This window comes from Hyperolius riggenbachi, chromosome 1, assembly GCF_040937935.1.
Source record: "Hyperolius riggenbachi isolate aHypRig1 chromosome 1, aHypRig1.pri, whole genome shotgun sequence".
NCBI lineage: Eukaryota > Metazoa > Chordata > Amphibia > Anura > Hyperoliidae > Hyperolius > Hyperolius riggenbachi.
Genome location: NC_090646.1, coordinates 378502854 through 378523782, shown reverse-complemented (window position 1 = coordinate 378523782; position 20929 = coordinate 378502854). Strand labels below are relative to the sequence as shown.

The 20929-nt window shown below is 41.9% G+C and overlaps 1 protein-coding gene across 1 annotated transcript in view; it reads right to left on the bottom strand.

The window, feature by feature from the left end:
• Positions 1 to 2432: 2432 nt before the first annotated feature.
• The window catches only part of GRIN3A (glutamate ionotropic receptor NMDA type subunit 3A), a 469331-nt gene continuing 450834 nt past the window's right edge, over positions 2433 to 20929 (bottom strand). The window contains exons 8-9 of the mRNA XM_068234342.1: positions 19241 to 19314; positions 2433 to 3116 (exon numbers count right to left, since the gene is read on the bottom strand). Coding sequence (XP_068090443.1) covers positions 2783 to 3116; positions 19241 to 19314 — 408 coding nt within the window. The 3' untranslated portion in view covers positions 2433 to 2782. The remainder of the gene's footprint in view (positions 3117 to 19240; positions 19315 to 20929) is intronic.

Below are 20929 nucleotides of genomic sequence, written 5' to 3'. Positions count from 1 at the left end.
TCCAAATGTCGGTATATAGTTCTCCATCAAGTCCGCGCTCGTAGAGGAGTGCTCATTGGATATCTAGTGCAGCATGTTGATTGGCTGCATCAAGACATAGGCTGTATATAAGAATTGCTTTGTAATATGTATGCAGTATGTCATGAACTTGAGAAAGGAGTATGTTACTCCAAAACGTTGTATTTATTCCATGACACATGTGCAATAAATACTAGAAGAGCAACTTTGGACGGTGCCGGTTTTCTACTGTGAATGATTTCTCGAGTGGTGATCCTTTGACCAGGCACGTCACCAGGCACGTCACGCTTATCAATAGACGACAAAAAGCTTCCTACTTTTTATAACCCATACAACAATCATATTTGCTTTTGTGTGCAAGTATTATTATTCATTTAGAAATTATAAGTTGCCAAAGTTCAGTTTATTTACTTTGAAAACTGCTGGTGCATGTCATTCATAACTGTTGTATTTCTATTGTAGATGCAGCCAGTAATGATTTCTGAGCCGTGCTTTAGTTCAGGAATCATTAGCAGAAGTTTCTGCACCGTCAGAGAAGGTTTACTTAATTGTATCAAGTGAAGAATGTAAGCACAAAATAAAGTTATCAACAGTTCTGATGTAACTGCCCCTGCGGGAGAAAAAGTCAGTCCTGTGATTTAACCCTTTGAATGCTGTTTTACTAACAAAAAAGAAATTGTGTTAGTATATTATGTGCTGTAAATAATTTTTTAGAGCAAAGAAAAAATGCTGGGTTTCATTCCACTTTAAAGGATTACTATGGCAAAAAAAAAGTTGTCTTGCTGTAACTATATAATCAAAGTTGTTAGGCTTCAAAATGTAACTGTGCTTTGTGATATTTTCACAATATAGTCTAACACTGTGCAATTTTCTAAAAACAACATTGTTGCTATAACCTGCCCCTGCCAAAGGTTTTTCCTGACCATACCATATGGCAACTGCTGAGGACGTAAATTTAGAGATTGAACAGAATGTTTATCAAAATGTAGTCAATATTTTAGAAGGTAAATACATTTATTGATGCATATTTAAATCAAACTAAATAGAGGGACATTAGAAATAAAAAGAGGAATGGGGAAATTAGCTAATAAAAAGACATAATACATAATACAGAGTACTGTGAGGCAAAGAGCATCTGTCAAATCAGAAGGCAGCAGCTACAAGCAGTGCAAGTGTACATGTGCAGATTACAGTAAAAGGACATCTGAAGTGAGAGAGATATGGAAGCTGCCATATTTATTTCCCTTTAAACAGTACCAGTCCTACTGATCATTTGATGCCGACCCCTTTTGCTGAAAGCCGGTGCTTACCTCTTCCAGGTCGCCGTACCTGGATAACACAGTGCTCCAATCTGAATCTCAGAAAAACTAGGCTGCACACTGAAGGCTTGAATGCAAAAGATTGTATTGACAGAGCACAGTACATGTTACAGTCTAACGACCTTCATCAGGTGATTAGACCGTAACATTTAGTTCTGTGTGTGTACTGACTGTTGTCTGACTAGATAAGCCACATGCATGTTTCAGGTATATGGTCCAGATATGAAATAGATCAGCAGGATGCCAGGCAACTGGTATTGTTTAAAAGGAAATATATATGGCAGCCTCCATATCTCTCGCAGTTCCGGTGCCCTTTAAAGGGACACAAAAGTAAACAATAGGCAGCCAGGGGATTCTCAGATCTCTTATATGACGCAAAATCAGCAATGCTTTACAATCTCATTATTAATTAGGGGCCAATATGTGCTGACTTGAGATATTTATATAATAAGGACACTTCTCTTTAATTTATCTGCATGATGAATGTTTTCTTAAAGTTGTAATATGAAGCAGTTCTGATCCATTGCACTGGTTTTTGTACAGGTGTCTCATTATTCAGCTGACTGTCCCCAGGGTAAATGTAAATATCAAAATCAATACACATTTAACCTGAAAAAGGTACAGAAAACTTTTTAACATACCGCAGCTTAATGCCATTTGGTAGTAATTTGTCAAGCTGGAACGAATGTCAAGATACAAATTATAGTGTAGCTTTGCTATTATTTTTCCTTTGCCATTTCTACCAGCTTTCCTATATACTTTCTCCTCATAAAATGCAGATGCCAAAATTAAAAAAACCACATAAATCATTACGTTTCCATTTGGGAACCCTTCCGAAATACTTGTAAAGTCCAGCAAACATAAAATCTTTATTATTGTCTTTCACTGACCTCTTCAAAAATGTAATCAGTTTCCAATATCATCAAATAGGTTGCAGCACTTCCTTTAGGAGTCCATTACAGAGCAGTTTAGTAATTAATTTTTCACCCTCCTTCTTCACCAGCTTCAAACTGCTGAAATTTCAATTTCACAGACACACATTAAATGCAAATTTGCTTCATAAAAGTTAAAAATACTAGCAAAGGACACAGTGGAGATAATTCAAAACCATTTTCATTTTATTAATACACACTAAGGGGCTTAGAAGTGAAAACCTCCATTGAGTACCAGGAGACATAAGCGCAAAAGTGATTCTGAGTTGAAAAGATTCCAAGGTCACATTAGTTTTTAATACTGGATGACAGTTCACACACTAGAGAAATACAGGTCGTATCTTACAAAAAGAAAAAATAATAATAATAATAATAAGACAAACAAATTTCATCAGAAGTAAAGAAATGGTTCATGTCGATTTCCTGTGTCCAGTGACCAAAAAAATAGTCTGTCTTTGTCAGGGGTTTGTGTCCCTCATAAAGTTCCTCAATGTTAAGACTCAGAGGCTGCTTCTAGGATTCAGCAGTCCTGTTTTTCCTCTGGAACTCTTCCAGTTCATTTTTTCTGCTCATGGCAGTTTGAAGTTCCTGCTTAATTGCTTCTATCTGTTTGTCTAGTTCTGATAGTTCTTGTACTACCGAATTTCTGGACATGTTAAGGGTTTCTACCTTCCCATTGGCAGCAGTGAACAATTTAGGAGGCTCTCGCCTTAAATGGGGCAGAGGCAAGTCTTGCTGATGTCTAAACGTTAACTCGTTGTGTGCTTCTTTGATGATGTATTTTCGTCGGTTGCAACTTTGGCTGCCTGTGTTCCATACACGCGGCTGACTGTTCCCCGTATTACATCTGAAATAAGTGAAAAAAAAACAATAGGTTAGGGACATAAAAAATTGCTAGATGTAAAGCAGGAACCATTATACTATGCTGGCAATATGCCCCATAGATAAACTATAGTCAAATGTAAAAATAAGGTAAAAATAACCGTCACCCAAATATGTTGCTTTACTCTCTATCACTCATTTCCTCTTTATCACTACAAAAAAAGAAATCTTTTTTTCAAGTTCAACTAAAAGCTTGTCATAGATGTGCATCTAATGAAGCCATGTGTTAAATTGGACACCAATAATCTACAAATTTCTTGCCTAAAACCTAATCTGAGCTCCCCTCCCAATGCAAACCTCTACCTAAACAACCTAACCTTAGCCCTCCCTCCCAGAACAAAAGCCTTCATAAATGCTTAACCTTAAAGGCCTCTCCCTGTCTATTAACTCTATTCTCCCCCTACCCTCACCTCTTATACAAATTGTCCTAATATTAATCCTAATTTTAACACATAACCTTATAGCAGAATCAAGAGCTTGCCAAATCCCAACACCAAAACTCAGAGCTTGGCTATATATGATAAAACATATATAAAAACGGTTTTAAAAAATAAAATGAAAGTCTCACATTACTTATTTTTCACCTTAACTATATGGAGAGCTAATTCAAGGGATAAGCAAGTAGGAACTAAATATCATAAGCTTAAGTCAGATGAAGGCCCATATGCAATTAACTTTTCCTCCTTCCTTTTCTCCCTTCGTGATATTTTCACAACTTATCAATACAATTCCTTTTAAACCAGCATTTAAACCACCAGCAAGCAAGAAAATACTAAAAAATTATTTTGAGTATATTTCCACCTAGTTTTTTGTTATTAAGTTATTGTATAATTTAGATGACAAAATTATCTCCTAGAAGAAAATTCAGGACCACAATTGCATAGAGGCAAAGTAGAGATACATATTGGCTATCATTCATAAAGCATTCCCACATGCGGAAATGCTTAAAACAGCTGACTTTACCAAACACTTAGCAAAATCTGCATTCATTAAGGCTCTTTCCGCATGAAAAGCTGACATTACCGAGCAGAACGATAAATCACCGCCTTGTGCGGTGATTATCGTAAAAAATGTAACAAAATGTTAATTCATAAAGATTACCGCAAGCGGTATGTGGTCAGGAAGTACCGCTCCCTTGGATGTGGCGATAACAATGTTAAGTTAATGGAGACACAGACCTCCCAGGCAGCTGCAGTAGAGCGGAACACAGAGAAATGTATCAACTCTGCAGCTTCCTGTGCTTCCGCAAGCCTACCGCCTGCCTACCGACAGCCTAGTTCGGGGAATCTCTGCACTGCTATCGCAACTGGATACATTTTTATGAATGAGCAGCCAGAAGTCTAAAATACCGCCAGCGGTGTTTTCCCGCATGGATTTACTTTACCGACAACCCTTTTATGAATGATAGCCATTGTGAGTTAATAAGGGGGTATACTAATATATGAATCATTCATAAAATAACTTCATCAACCCCTCTGTTAACCTTCATAAAAATTAAGTTGTTCGAGCTGAAAAATCTCCAAGTGGAGTTAGCACTTATGTTTTATACCAACTTGCTGACGGCCTAGTTACTTTCTATATTGTATCTTTTTATTATATTTTTTAAATTAACTTGATCGCTCATGTGCTTCTCTGTGATCCCTGCTAAACTGAGGCCATTAGGAATGATAGCAGATCTACTACATATACCAGCCTATCAAACATATCACAGCACCAAAATGACAAGACAAGACAAATAACATTTATATCGCTCTTTTCTCCTGGCGGACTCAAAGCGCCAGAGCAGCAGCCACTAGGACGTGCTCTATAGGCAGTAGAAGTGTTAGGGAGACTTGCCTAAGGTCTCCTACTGAATAGGTGCTGGCTTACTGAACAGGCAGAGCCAAAATTCGAACCCTGGTCTCCTGCGTCAGAGACAGAGCCCTTAACCATTACACCATCCAGCCACTAAAATGAGGCAGTTTACAAATAGATGAACGCATACCCTTCTAGAAAAAGTAGTAGATTTAGATTTTCAACATGGTGGAAATCTCATTAACTTGTGACATCTTTTTCTCCATTGAATGGCTATTACTTAAGCTTTATGCAAAATTAAAGTAAAGACACCCAGTGTGCAGAGTAAATGGAGCATTTAATTGAAAAGTAATCATGCATTACACATGACTCCTCCAGTTCTAAACTCTTGTTTGCTCTGTAATTAACCTATATTTTAAAAATAACAGCTTAAGCAAATTAGGCAACAGAACAAATAGAAATAAATGCAGTTTTAGCAGAGTGTGTTATTCTTTAGCTCTTTTAAGCAAATACAATTAACGCAAAGCAGAAAATTAAAAGATGAATTTAAAAAATTGCAGTATCTTATAGTTAATGTCATTAGAGGAAAAGATTTGTAGACATTACATCCAGAAATAAATGTACTTATTTTATTTTACAGTGATGAACATAAACCACAGATTAGCAAAGCAATTTATATGAATCAGGATTTGGCCCCAAGTATATTAGTGACTGGCTAAATGCTAAGATCCATGGCCTTCTGTTTGTTCTATTTCCTGGTGATGTTTCGGTGGGTTCCTAAATGCATGCACACACATTTCTACTTGCTCCTGTTATTGTTTCCCTACCAACAGTCAGGTAAGTTGATAATTCGGGCATAGCCCACATATGAAGGCATTGTGTAAGCACATTATTTTGCAAGCTCCTGATTTGCCACGTTTTAGCGCTTCTCAGTGAAGTCAGAGCGATATACTGTCATCATCATCTTATCACAATTTTAAACAATGATGTTGCCAATTATGGTACTTGTTATGTACTGTCAGTGGACGAATACTATTGTCAAGTATGCAGGCTATCTACATTTTGGCTAGGTGCATAGTACAACCTACTGAAAACTAAACATTGAACAAATGATCCTTAAGGACCTCAAAAACACACTTTTACATTTTGTTTACATGTTGTCTTGTAGTTACTGCTGCACAGCTTCTACATGATCAGGGTGCTCTATTGTGATAGATATACTGTATATGCCTAAATTACATAATAATGAGAAAACGCAATCTGAATACCTCTGGCCTCTTTCAATATCTATGATGCTTTGCCTTGAATTCTCAAGACAGTTGGGTCTACATTGGGTCTTGCCTGTAGGAGAGTGTGTATATATAACATCATTGTGCATTCTGCAACTTCTCTGATTGTTCTCAATCTCTGATAATGATGGTTTTCTTAGGAACTTCCTGCCCAATTGTCCCTGCCCAGTGTCCAAAACCAAATTTTGTTCCTAATCTCCAACCTACAGGACTTTAAATTGCCTTCAGTCTCTACTTCCTAAAGCTCATTCCAAAGCTAAATGAGTAATGAATCAGAAAAGGGGGGATTGTCCTTCTTTAAAGTGTACCTGAGGCAGATTAAAATAAAGTTAGCTACCTACCTATGAAGAGCAAAGCCTCTGGTTCATCCAGTTGCCATGCATGGACCCTCTGAACACATCCAACAAGAGCTTATTGTAAATCTTCTTGTGGCCGCGCTCCTTGACATGTAAAAATGCAGCCGTCCTGCATCTGCATAAGTAGAGCCAGTGGCGTAGCTACAAACCTCTGGGCCCCGATGCGGAATCTGGATGTGGGCCCCCCCCCACGGCAACAACAGCCCCCCCTCCCCCGGCAACACCCGACGCACACACATATCCGAATCCCTATAGCCAGCTATAGGTCCCCCCAGTATAGGTAGCCAGGCATAGGTACGCCAGTATAGTTGCCCCCGGTATAGGTTAGCCAGGTAGGTGCCTCCAGCATAGGTAGCCAGTATAGTTGCCCCCAGTATAGGTTAGATAGGCAGGCGCCGCCAGTACAGGTTAGCTAGGTGGGTGCCTCTAATATAGGTAGCCAGAATAGTTGCCCCCAGCATAGGTTAGATAGGTAGGTGCCCCCAGTATAGGTTAGTTAGGTAGGTGCCTCCAATATAGGTAGCCAGTATAGTTGCCACCTGTATAGGCTAGCTAGGTGCCCCGAATACAGGTTAGACAATTAAGTGCCCCCAGGTTAGATAGGTAGGTGCCCCCCAGTATAGGTTAGATTAGGTAGCTGCCCCCCAGTATAGGTTAGATGAGGTAGGTGCCCCCCAGGATAGGTTAGGTAGCTGCCCCCCAGGATAGATTAGGTAGCTTTCCCCCAGGATAGGTTAGAGTAGGTAGCTGCCCCCCCGGATAGGTTAGAGTAGGTAGCTGCCCCCCAGGATAGGTTAGGTAGGTAGCTGGCCCCCCAGGATAGGTTAGGTAGGTAGCTGCCCCCCCAGGATAGGTTAGGTAGGTAGCTGGCCCCCCAGGATAGGTTAGGTAGGTAGCTGGCCCCCCAGGATAGGTTAGGTAGGTAGCTGGCCCCCCAGGATAGGTTAGGTAGGTAGCTGGCCCCCAGGATAGGTTAGGTAGGTAGCTGGCCCCCAGGATAGGTTAGGTAGGTAGCTGGCCCCCCAGGATAGGTTAGGTAGGTAGCTGGCCCCCCAGGATAGGTTAGGTAGGTAGCTGGCCCCCCAGGATAGGTTAGGTAGGTAGCTGGCCCCCCAGGATAGGTTAGGTAGGTAGCTGCCCCCCAGGATAGGTTAGGTAGGTAGCTGGCCCCCCAGGATAGGTTAGGTAGGTAGCTGGCCCCCAGGATAGGTTAGGTAGGTAGCTGGCCCCCAGGATAGGTTAGGTAGGTAGCTGTCCCCCCAGGATAGGTTAGGTAGGTAGCTGGCCCCCCAGGATAGGTTAGGTAGGTAGCTGGCCCCCCAGGATAGGTTAGGTAGGTAGCTGCCCCCCAGGATAGGTTAGGTAGGTAGCTGGCCCCCCAGGATAGGTTAGGTAGGTAGCTGGCCCCCAGGATAGGTTAGGTAGGTAGCTGGCCCCCAGGATAGGTTAGGTAGGTAGCTGGCCCCCCAGGATAGGTTAGGTAGGTAGCTGGCCCCCCAGGATAGGTTAGGTAGGTAGCTGGCCCCCCAGGATAGGTTAGGTAGGTAGCTGGCCCCCCAGGATAGGTTAGGTAGGTAGCTGGCCCCCAGGATAGGTTAGGTAGGTAGCTGGCCCCCCAGGATAGGTTAGGTAGGTAGCTGGCCCCCCAGGATAGGTTAGGTAGGTAGCTGGCCCCCCAGGATAGGTTAGGTAGGTAGCTGGCCCCCAGGATAGGTTAGGTAGGTAGCTGGCCCCCAGGATAGGTTAGGTAGGTAGCTGGCCCCCCAGGATAGGTTAGGTAGGTAGCTGCCCCCCCAGGATAGGTTAGGTAGGTAGCTGGCCCCCCAGGATAGGTTAGGTAGGTAGCTGGCCCCCCAGGATAGGTTAGGTAGGTAGCTGGCCCCCAGGATAGGTTAGGTAGGTAGCTGGCCCCAGGATAGGTTAGGTAGGTAGCTGGCCCCCCAGGATAGGTTAGGTAGGTAGCTGCCCCCCCAGGATAGGTTAGGTAGGTAGCTGGCCCCCCAGGATAGGTTAGGTAGGTAGCTGGCCCCCCAGGATAGGTTAGGTAGGTAGCTGGCCCCCCAGGATAGGTTAGGTAGGTAGCTGGCCCCCCAGGATAGGTTAGGTAGGTAGCTGGCCCCCCAGGATAGGTTAGGTAGGTAGCTGGCCCCCCAGGGTAGGTTAGGTAGGTAGCTGGCCCCCCAGGATAGGTTAGGTAGGTAGCTGGCCCCCCAGGGTAGGTTAGGTAGGTAGGTAGGTCGCTAGCTGCCCTCTCCCTCCCTTCCTCTCCCCCTCAGATGCAGAGTGCGCAGCGCACGGAAGCGCTGTAGGCGGAACTCACCTCCGTCCCTGCGCCGCTGGTCTCCTCCCGCTCTGTATAGATGTTGTTACACACTGCTTCCTGTTTAGCCGGAAGCAGTGTGTAACAGCAGATCTATGCAGAGCGGGTGGAGACCAGCGGCGCTTGGAACGCAGGCAGGTGAGTTCTGCCTACAGCGCTTCCGTGCGCCGCGCACTCTGCATCTGAGGGGGGGGGGCCCGGGGAGAGGTCGGGCTGCCCTCCGCACGGCTGCAGCTCCCCCCTCCCAATAACGCACGCAGCTATCTCCGAGTCCAAACGGACATGGGCCCCCCGGGCCCCTCCCCCGCCTCTTCAGGAGCCGGGCCCGTTGCGACCACAGGCCCTACGCCCCTGAGTAGAGCCACGCCTGCACAGTAAGCCGAAGCCACTCATTCATAAGCGGTTCCTTGCTACTTTACAGACATGGCAGAACTCAAGCAGGAGAAGTACATGTTTGCTCATGCACAAAAGGGAGCATGGTCGTGATTTAAAGGAGGGTTCTGGGCAGAGTGGGAAGTCTCCAGTATGACATGGGAAGCTTCTGGAGGAATCAAGCGGCCATTTACCACAAGCAGTCCTTGGGTGCTGCTTGCTTGTAGTATATGAGGCCTTGTTGTGGGTTTTTCTTAAAATCTTTTTGTTTTACAATAAATGCCAGGATTTTAGCACTTTTAAACTATGTTTAGCATTTTTATTTGGAGGTACACTAAAGACTGAGAAAAGACAGAGCTCAAGTGCCCAGCAGCTGTGCCTGAGTGGTGTTGGGGTGGCCTTATACCCCAGATGTGCAGTCAGGACCGTTGGCCTTTGGATCCGGTGAGTCTGGTGATGAAGGGGGAGATTGTTCAGCATTCACCCTGACACTGATGAACTGTCATTTGCTAGAAGATCCTCAGCAGTATATGTGTCACTACTCTGAGCGCTTCTGTTACCCACCTTTTGTATCACCAATAAGCTATTCACTAATAGCTGGGGAAGCACTCCATCTATAAAGGACACTGTTCGAATACCAGCTACAATCCTGGGAATATATATTAATTGAATGGACATTGTCCACTAGGTGTTTATAGTAGTAACACTGAATTTTAGCACTGATTTTAATTGTAGTTGGTTGTGAGCACTAGTACAAATTTGTATATTTACAATAGATAAGTAGGTAATTTCTTTAATTTCAACCACCTCAGTTTCTCTTTAAGCCTGGTATCTTGGTGGTATGGTTTTCCATGAGTAATCTAAGACTGAACTATTGTTGATGTCCTGTCAGAACTCTTACGCCTTCTTCATGGTTAGCAGTGAAGTCTTCAACATTTAATCAGTCCTGAATTCTAGACAATTGACAGGATGACTTTAATGTATTATAAAATGGCAAGTGCCATGGCACAGAAGAAAATTCCTGGAAGGCAGCCAGCAACATCCATACTACTAGGCTAATACAAGCCTTTTATTTAACTCTTCCTGAGATGGGGCAATGTCACCTACCTATTGATGCATTCAGTCCATGACTGCTGTCTTGTGGGTACATGACTCTGGCTACATCTTCATGGTTGTGGAATAGGCACATAAGTGCGCAGACTGCACTTTCCTGTGTGCTTATGTGTATGGGTCATGCACACGGGCACGCATGCTAGAAACATGTTCTTGCAAACGAGAGGCATTCAGTTGTGCCAGGGCAGGTATTTGAACTCTAGCTCTGTTGGTGTCTAGTGCTTTATGCTCAAACAGCTCCCATACCGTATTACTTAAGACTTGTCTTGTTATCTTTGTTGTCCATCTGAATAGTTTGTCTTTGCTTTGACTTTCTGTTATCTTTTGGTAGCTTTGCCTGAAGTCATATATGTTTTGCCTGCCATCTGTAGCCTTTGCCTGAACTCGACCATGTCTTGCCTACCATAACATTTGCCCACCTTGCCTCCCAGCTGCCATGAACTTTCTGTAAACCCAATAAGCATTGCCTGCCACCAGACTCATCACTCCCAATAATGCCTTTCCTTCTGCCTTAATTTTGTAAGCTGCACTGGACTACATCTGCCTCCACACAGACACCAGCCTACACCACCATTTCACTGGTGAAGAAAATAGCAGTAAAGAAGTCCATTAACCACAAGAGTTAGAAGGCCCATCATCCCTTGCAGAGTGCTCCTTGGTGAAAAAGACCAGGGAGCTATTCTACTCTGCACTTTGGAGGTCACACCACCCACCAACAGTAAGCTAACATGGAATGGGGATGTTGCAGTACAAACAACTCCCTGTAATCCCATTATATATGTTATGAGTAACTGAGCCAAATAGTTTTACAAAGTACAAAAATCTATATACATAGATACATATATGCACAGTGACCTATCATAAAAACAATATATATCTTAGTATTCTTATCTCTATCTTTCAGTAGCATTCTTTTACAACTAAAAATAATTAGTTAGTAAGCTGGAAATGGTCAACATTTATTTTATTTACTGGTGTACTGTGCTTATGTTCAAGGTGCCTGTATGGCTGATTAGAGCATGCTAGATCATTTGTATGCTATACAATATTACATCAGTCCTCCGGCCACTGATGGTACATTTACAAACTACACATTTATATTTGCCCTTGACATCCACTCTGTTGGCTGCTGCGCCATTAAATAATCTGTTTATCTCTAAGATTCTTACATGGTACAATTTAGCTCTTCAGGAGTCTTTAGAGGGCATGCGTTGTTTCTCTCAAGCCTTTCTATATCTCTAAACATCTGCTTGTATGTTTCTTCTTATTTTTAGTATCACCAGTTAATACCAGCTTTATAAATGAACAGAAAGCTGCAGGTTTCTTCTTAGAGACCTCTTTTGACTCAGATAAGATTAATCCTTTGTGGTTATATGCCTCCTGCCATGTTGTATGACAGGCTTATTGGAGAGATAACAAATATGCCTCTGAAGCTTGATAAAATAGGCAGCCAACTTATTTTATTGCTTTATACAAAGTACATTTTTTAATAATGATTTATTGTTGTTATAATTCTGCTGACTCTAAAAACATCTTAGAGGAAATGGCCTCTACACTTCCAGTATACACTCAACGCTTTAGAAAATTCAAAATTGTCATGGCAACTGCCACACTTAAAGAGACTCTGAAGCCTCCTGAAATTACACTTTTTGAATCCATTATTGTTAAGCATTAATGGGCTATCTGAAATGCTGCTATACCACGGCAAAACAAGGCTTTACTCACCCCTAAATACCGGGGCAAAAATCCACGACTTTCCTGGTCGTGGATTTTGCTGCCTGGGGAGGCAAAGCTTTGAGGTGCAGCTCTGCCTCCATTCGCGTCTATCTCCCGCGGATGCCACACTTTAAGTTGAATTTCTTGTTATGTAACATGTTTTGCTGAGGAAGACTGGATAATAATGGAGTTTGACCTATAAATGCTTGATAAAGGTGAATTTGTATGCCATGAAAAACTTCCATTTCAGACGATTAACTGAAGGCTCTGCAGGCATCACAACCAGAACTGCAAACAAAATAAGAAGGAGCCTTAAGAATCCGAGAAGCATGGCTTTATAGGGAAGATGTTCATTTTAAAGTGGACCTTCAGCCATAATCACTCACTTTAATTTTGGATGGAGTGGGAAAAGGTTAGAACCTCTGTTAGATGTTGCTTGGGCTTTGTTTAAAGAGATGTCTCCTTATTTCCCAGTGAAAAGATCTGATGGAATTCCTCAATAAAACATCAATAAAAAATGAAAGTAGTAGTTCCAATATTTGAGAGGTTTTTATTGCTATGTGTGTCCAGAATTCTTCCAGACAGGCCAACGCCTGTGCACATAGGCTGCTCCATGCTACTGCACAGGAACAAACCCACTGGCAACTGCACAGTGCAGCCATGCCCGTACACAAAGGGGAACATGGCCAGGAAGATTAAGTGTGTCCCGGCCGGCAGCAGAGAGGTCATGGAGGATTCAGAGGCTACCCCCTAGTGACGTAAGCACGCAACTTCTTTTTTTTCAATTACAGGTTTACTTTAAAAACCTTCAGGCATATTAAATGATGCAATGCACCCAATGTATAATTAAGGCACACCTGTTCTTTTTGACTACGCAAATTACTATTCTTCAACATAGATTTGGCACAGCATCTACAGACTCAAGAAAATAGAACACATTTTTCTTACTATGTAGTTACCGTAACACTAATACATACGAAAATAATGATATTGCTGAATAATGTGTTACGGATAGTCAGATGATTGCTCATAACTCCAGGGCTGCCAGCTGACTTCAGAAGTATCCTCCAATCAGTATCCAAAATTACTCAGAACTCAAAGGGACAAATAGGCAGGTCTTTCTGAAGTCACTGGTAGGGGACTGAACTTAGGAAAGCACAAAACACAGTCATGAGCATAACAGCTTCTGATTTATCTTTAAAAGCTGCCTCTGTTTTAAAAGAACATCTGACTAGGAAGCTACAATGCAATGTTAGATTTAAGGAAATACTTCATATAGAAAGAGACTGGGAAAACTATAAGACTGTTTAACACCTTTCTACACAATCCATAGCCAAGAATTTGTTTTCCCGGAGCTATGCTTTAATGTTTCATCTAGTGGTAGGTCTGCATAACAGACAATATGGATTGAAGGTCCACTTAAAAATGTAGGTTAGTCCAAAACAGCTTACTGAGTTTACTCAGTGTTGAATTGCAGTTCACAGTTAAAACGAGACACATTTCCTGTCATTTAGCACTCACAACTGCTAACTTTATTTTTATTATCAATTTAATAACATTAGGCAAATTGTATTTTCGGGAGTCTATCCTTCTGCCGCAGCCATTCGAACCTGCATGAAAAGCCATTAAGTAGTCTAAATGTTTGTCAGGATTCCATTAAAATTTTGAAAAATGCTGTATATTTTCCCTAGATAACAATTAAATTAAGTATCCTGCACATCCCTTAGAGCATATGAAGAACAGGTAGAACCGTTCATCATGCTCATAATAGCATGATATATTGGAGTAACCTAGTGTGTATCAATAAATCATCAGTTATATCTGTTTTCCGTTGCTCTGTATCTTTCATTAAACTGTAATAGCATCAGCCACATCTTTACAAATACAGACAAGTCTATGTATCATTTTAATCCAATGCTGATAGAATAAAGGGAAAGTTTGAGACAGTGATAGGGCTTCTAAACAATGACTTGTGGGAAATGTTGTCTTTGAAACTTATGAACTAGCTGTGCGCCAATGATAACTGGAACATTTCTGACAAGGCAGGGATAAACTTAAAGAGGAACCTAACTAAAAAAAACATATTGCACCCACAGCATTATAAATAGAAACAGGTGCACCCACAGCACTGTAAATAGAAATGGAGTAAGGTACACCTTTGACAGAACAGGGATAGGGAAGGGGGGTCTACAATTCTGAAGCAGAAAAGAGAAAGAAAAGAAAGCAGAAAATATTGTTTTTACCATTCTTCTAAGTAGTATGCAAGCACTGTAGAAGGAAGAATTGAAGGCAAATAGAATACAGTATATTTGAGATATAAACTATATCTAAATTCTCTTTTTCCGCCCCAAACTATGTCTCAAAATCCCCATTGTATGATCTCAGCTGAGTTAAGAAATGACTGTGTGGGATTGTCCTCTTTTTCTCTTACGATCTTTCTCCTCTCCCGGCTGACTCCTGCTCAAAGGACTTATAACAGCCAAGACAGATAAGAGTCACAGAAGGTTGCTTAGACAAGACATAACTCTCAGTGGTAAAGCTAGGAGTGTATCTGTCTGACCTGAACTTTTCTAATGTAGCTGGTGTGAGAAAGCAGACAGGAACAGTAACACAGCAATCTGAGGATCAACATTTCAGGTTAGATTGAAAACAATTTCTAAAAATAACAGGCTATTGAATTTCAGCCTGGCAGCACAGCAAGCAAAAATTCTTTATTTCTGTGCCCTAAAATGTACTTTAACTGCAATAACGGACATAACTTACGGAAAACTTTTCGAGTTGCTTATTCCTATTTGACATGGATGGCCTCTTACCCCTGTCATGAAAGCCAGTTCTCTATCTAGATTATACACATTGCCATCCTTAATAAAGTATACTTAGTCCTTCAGTCATGGCCTGGAGTGTTAGCCTTCCTACTTTGAGCCATGTATTTGGTCTCCCTATGTATAAATCGTGGCATTACGCAGTATACTGGATTGCTTATACCGAGGTTGCTTTGCTAGTAATTAGTTTCTGTCTTAGAGTGTTGCTGGGTATGAAGAAAAGAGGAATGTGATATTTGTTAAGAACTGTCCTGAGTTTCACCAACACTCCAATTGTGTATGGGATCACTATGTTGCGCCAAGATTTCTGATTCCCTCCTCTGTTCCTTGGTATGGAGCTTTGACTTTTCTGATGTTGTCTGACCTGGTCTGAGAACGGCTCCACTTTTCATCAGCTGAGTCACTCACTAGAACTATTTATTGAAAGTATTCCTAACGGAATCAATGGCTGAATGCAGAAGTCAAGCAAAGAATCAAGTAAAGAAAAGTATACACTTCTGAAATTAGCATCAATTTCTGACACTCTGATATCTGTTATGTTCCTAAGTTAAGCATGATGAAAGCATGAGAAAGGAGCCTCTATTTTCTTGAAATCAGTATACAAGCCTCCGCCAATACACACCTTTCTGATCACTGCTTTTGTGGACTTTTTGTTTCTAACACTGTTGCAACCGCTTCTTGAAAAGTCACTCATTCCCTTTGCCAAACATTTTCTTGGCATAGTTTTGTGATTGTTTTTACAGTATTAAATGTTGTTTTATAAAATGTAAGGTATTCTTCAATACACATCTAATAAGTTATTACCAACCACAAGAAACCTATTTGTTTTCTCTTGCTCTGTTTTGTTGTGTTAACTTTTGGACAATGGCGACACAAAGTGCCTCAGATGAAGCGGTATTCCCCGTAATACATGGGGGTAATTGTCATGGAACACTCCAGCACCGGTCCACATTTATTAAGTGGGATATATTGAGTAACGTCTGTTACTTCTGCTTACTTCCTCTTCAATTATCTTGTTTTGCCAAGCAATATTTTTGCATTCAATACTACAACTAATCAAAGGTTTTGCGCAATTTTGTACTTTATTGATTCTATAAACATATATTAATGTGCGTAGTGTTATTTTTTTGTACTTTGCATTTTACTACTATGAACTTTGATAACTATGATAGTAAGACATCAATTTGGAACTATTTATACAAGTATTTATTACTAAAATTACTGAAATTCATTTTTTTCTCTAATTTATTTTACTGTCCTGATGAAATTAGACCACTCATAAGGATTTGTAATGTTTTGTACTGTCTGTCTTGCGTTTCTTTGTTTTGTGCTATGACCTATTAATCCTATATAATAAAACCACAGGTGTCCCTGCATCATCAGTATCCGTGTGTCCATGTGATTTTCTCCTGCTGCACATGTGCGCAGCACAGACAGCCTGGGACATGAACAGGATGTTCCAGGGAGCCGGCCGGGTAGGCAGGTGTTTGCGCGCACGCTGGCATGTGGTGGTGATGACTAGAGCCCGTTTTTAAACGGGCTAAGGTCACTAGTTACTAAATAAAGGTATGCATTGTGCAGACTTTCTATTTCCCATTCTGGTTCTGTCTTGCATTACACAAGGTCAGAGTTTTTTTTAACTGTATGCTGTTGATAAGTCTTGTTATTAGTGCCTCGTTTGAGAAGGAGATATGGTTGATATGCTGCTGAACCTCCCTCCCCTTGGGCTCCTTGGAGGGTGATCTTTCAGACTCCAGAGGCAGTGGCATAGCAATAGGGAATGCAGAGGTTGCAACCGCACTGGGGCCCTTGGGCCAGAGGTGCGAGAAGGGCCCTCCCTTAACCACAGTATTAGCTGTTTATAGGTCCTGTGCTAATAATAATCACTTCTACAGATGATTTGAATAGTGGTACTCATTAATAAGCTGTTCCCCATCACCTTTTTGCACATCTGACACTATGGTTGTCCTTGGAAGGTTTTGGTGCTCCATATACATTTTTATACTGTATATAGAGTGCTTGAGGGGGCCCAATGTAAAATGTGCAATGGGCCTCATAGCTCCTTAGCTATTGCACTGTCCAGAGGGTGTACTTTGATTTTAATGGCGGGTCCAGGAAGCCTGTGAAAGGAAGACTGACCGCCCCATTGCTCCCGAGAAGGAGCAGCTGTGGTCAAATGCCTTCCACTGTTTTCATATAAATTAATGTATTTTACATCTTTCTTCTAATATATAATTTATATAAAGTATAAATTGGAAGAAGATGTTTAAGGGCAAGTGCAGAAAATTGCCTTTTTTTTATATAGCAAACTTTATTGTTTTTTTCAAAATTTCCACCCACAACATTTTAATGTCATTTTAATGCATTAAGGGTTTTATTATAATTTGTGTACTTTCAATTAAAAACATGCACCTCTCTCTCTCTCTGTCTCAATGCTATGCAAATTACATTGTTATAATATCGGAAAAACAAACTGTTTCAGCCACTGCTATTTGTACTGCACTGTTAACTTTTATGTATAAATACAGCGCAGGCAACTAACAGGTAGCTGAAGCACACGGCTGCTCGCCAGCTTTTCATGAGTGACCCAAGGAAAAACAGCATGCATCATGTTTTTACAGCTTCCATCTTTATGTTAGTGTGCTGCAAAGTGTATTCAGCTTCTTCTCCTTCTGCTTTCTCCACCAACTCTTTCTCCCACTCCTGCCTTCAACAACTCCTTCTCCCCTTTCTCTCTCCACTAGCTTCTTTTTCCCCTCCTCTCTCCACTAGCTTCTTCCCCCTCCCCCCTTCTCCACCAGCTGCTTCTTTTCCTGCTCTCTCCATTAGCTTCTTCTCCTCCTCTTCTCTCCACCAGCTTCTTCTGCCCCTCCTCTCTCCACTAGCTTCTTCTCCTCCACTTCTCTCCACCAGCTGCTTCCTCCCCTCCTCTCTCCACTAGCTTCTACTCCTCCTCTTCTCTCCACCAGCTGCTTCTTCTCCTCCTCTCTCCACTAGCTTCTTCCCCTCCCCCTTTTTCCACCAGCTTCTTCTTTCCCTCCTCTCTTGACCAGCTCATTCTTCTCCCCCTACCTCCACTAGCTTCTTCTCCACCTCCTCTCTCCACCAGCTCTTTTTCTCACTCCTTTGATCACCAGCTTCTTCTCCCAAATCCAAACAAGCTTTATTGGCAGGATCAAATACAATTAGCACTGCCAAAGCAAAACATTAGCATGGGAGGGGGTTTGGTGGGAATAAGGGAAGGGTATTGGGGGTGGGGTATACAGTCCATAAGGGTGTAAAGGATATAAGGGACAGTATAAGGGGCTGGGTGAGAAGGGTAAAGGGATCAGTATAAGGGGTATACAGTCTATACAGTCCATGAGGTATCATGTTCCTCTCAGTTGGTGCCCCCCCCCCCCCCACTTTCTACACCAGCTTCTTCACTTCCTACTCTCTTGACAAGCTCATTCTTCTCCTCCTACCTCCACTAGCTTCTTCTTCACCTACTCTCACCAACAGCTCCCCTCCTCTCTAGATTAGCTCCCCCCTCGCCTTTTCCATCAGCTTCTTCCCTCCCTTGTTTCTTCACCAGCTTCTTCTTCTCTTCCACTCTTACAGACACAGAAGCTTTATATCACGATTTTCTCCTGGCGGACTCAAAGCGCCAGAGCTGCAGCTACTAGGATCTGCTCTATAGACAGTAGCAGTGTTAGGGAGACTTGCCCAAGGTCTCCTACTGAATAGGTGCTGGTTTACTGAACAGGCAGAGCCGAGATTCAAACCCTGGTCACCTGTGTCAGAGGCAGAGCCCTTAACCAGTACACTATTCAGCCACCTGCCCACTCTCTACAAGCTACTTCTCCCCTCTCCTGTCTTCATCAGCATCTTCAACCCCTCCTCTCTTCACCATCTCATTCTCGTCCTCCATTTTCTACCAGCTCCTTCTCACCCTCCTTTCTCCACCAGATCTCCCCTTCACCAGCTCCTCCTACCCTCCTCTCTCCATAGGACTGTACATGCCATTCAGTAGATCCCAGTGTGCATGAACTCACGGGCTACTGACAAAGTGACAGCCATAATGATCAAGAACAAATGTTTAAACAAAATATAGTACAATATCTTCCACACTTCCTGTTGACTTTGGAAACTGGGAACAGAATGAAGGGCCTCTTTCAACAACTATAAAACACAGGAAGGCAGGGGTCGGCAAGAAAGAGCATTACAATCTTTACAGTGCACATAGCTGAAGTTTGAATGTTCTGTTTGTGAAAATGTAGTTTCACTGGAAGACTTATATAGCTGCATCAAAAAACATTCAAGCTTACCTTCTTTCCAGTCGTTTTAATTTTTGTTGAAATTTTTCCTCATTGAAGGATGTGTTTAGAGCTCTGTGGAGACGCTATTTTTAAAAATAACAGAATAAGTGAAAAATATAAATCAATTGCAGAGATAACACAAAATGTACAGTTATATACTGATTGATATCTACAGTGGCAATAGGTTTTTTTACAAGATATCTAGGCTACAGTGATGTATAGTGCCTTTATATGTCACAGCACCACATGTAATAAAGTAAGCATATCTGTCCTACAATGAGTTTTGCTAGTAAGGGGAAGGAAATGCTTCAAATGGAGACGTGTAGTGAAAAACACTGAAACGCAACTCAGCACTGATATACTAAAATATTATAAAACAAAATACCTCCTAAGGGAGGTTTGTAAATAATGTGAGCTATTGGGGGGGAGGGGGGTGAAAGGCATTATTTACCTTTGGGGTTTGCTGCCTGGCCCACATCTGTATGTACATCTGCCAGCTAAAAGAGATACTCACATCGAAAGGACTACATCTCTCGGCATGCACTGCAGTGTCCAGGAACACATAATATTGCTGTGGGTGCTACAAACTGTGGCACCAGTGGGTCTAGCTGGCAAAGAAGGAGGAGCAAGTACAGATGGGGGGCTTGGGAGCAGTTCTCTGCTCTGCAGGTAAAGAATGCTTGTAACCCTCAATCCCCAAACTACCTCTCCCCCTTTGCTCAAACAATTTATAAACCTCCCTTGGGGGAGGTATGTTTTGTGTATTTTAGTAAATTAATGCCCAGGTCCTTTGAGGAGAGGTATATCACTGTACATTGATACATTATGTGATATTATTAAAAATTACCTTTGCATCTTAGTCTGCTGCCAGCTTTGGAAGCAGGAAATTTGGGCGCCTCTGCCCGACTGGAAGTTTGGGTGAGCTATAGCGGTACACAGTGTGCAATTTGGGCGCCAGAATTTGGTTATTATATAGCTGAATGGCAGCTAATATCCAAGGTATGAGCAGGCAGCGGATAATGGTGTACATAGCAGCAGGGATGCAAAGCATTCAACTGCATGTTTGCCATACTCTACACAGTGATAAAGTGGGTTTAAGTGGCTCCAGGGGTCTTACTATCGAATAGCCATAATATTGGCATAGGGAGTGAGAAAGGGTCTCACAGAGTTTGCCTTTTGTGTCAAACTCCAGATATCAGTGGGGGTAAGTGATTTGGTGCCCAGGATTCAGCTAGTATGTAGCCATACGCCACATCTGTTAAAGGGAACATATAGTGACAGGCATATAGAGGCTGACATATTTATTTCCTTTTAAACAATCCAAGTTGCCTGGCTATCCTGCTGATTCTCTGCCTCTAATGAACTGATCTGCTGTATAAACTCATATTGGATCATTTAGTCCCCTTACCACTACAAATAACTTTCAGCTCCCTGTGCAAAGCAGAAATCACCATTTCAGTCTTTAAAATGAATGAAATGGAAATAACACAAAATAATTGTTCTACCGGCTGTGTGTCACCAGCAAAGTGAATTTTAAATATTTAGCATCCTTCTCCAGGGCCATATCACCAGTCTGTCAGTGATGTATTATTATTATATTTGTATGGGGTAAGCACAAGGGTGAAAGTCAATCCATATGGCTGCTTTGCAGAAGGAGCAAGCAGTTTCCAAAGTTAGTCTCCTACTAAAGATGAAGGA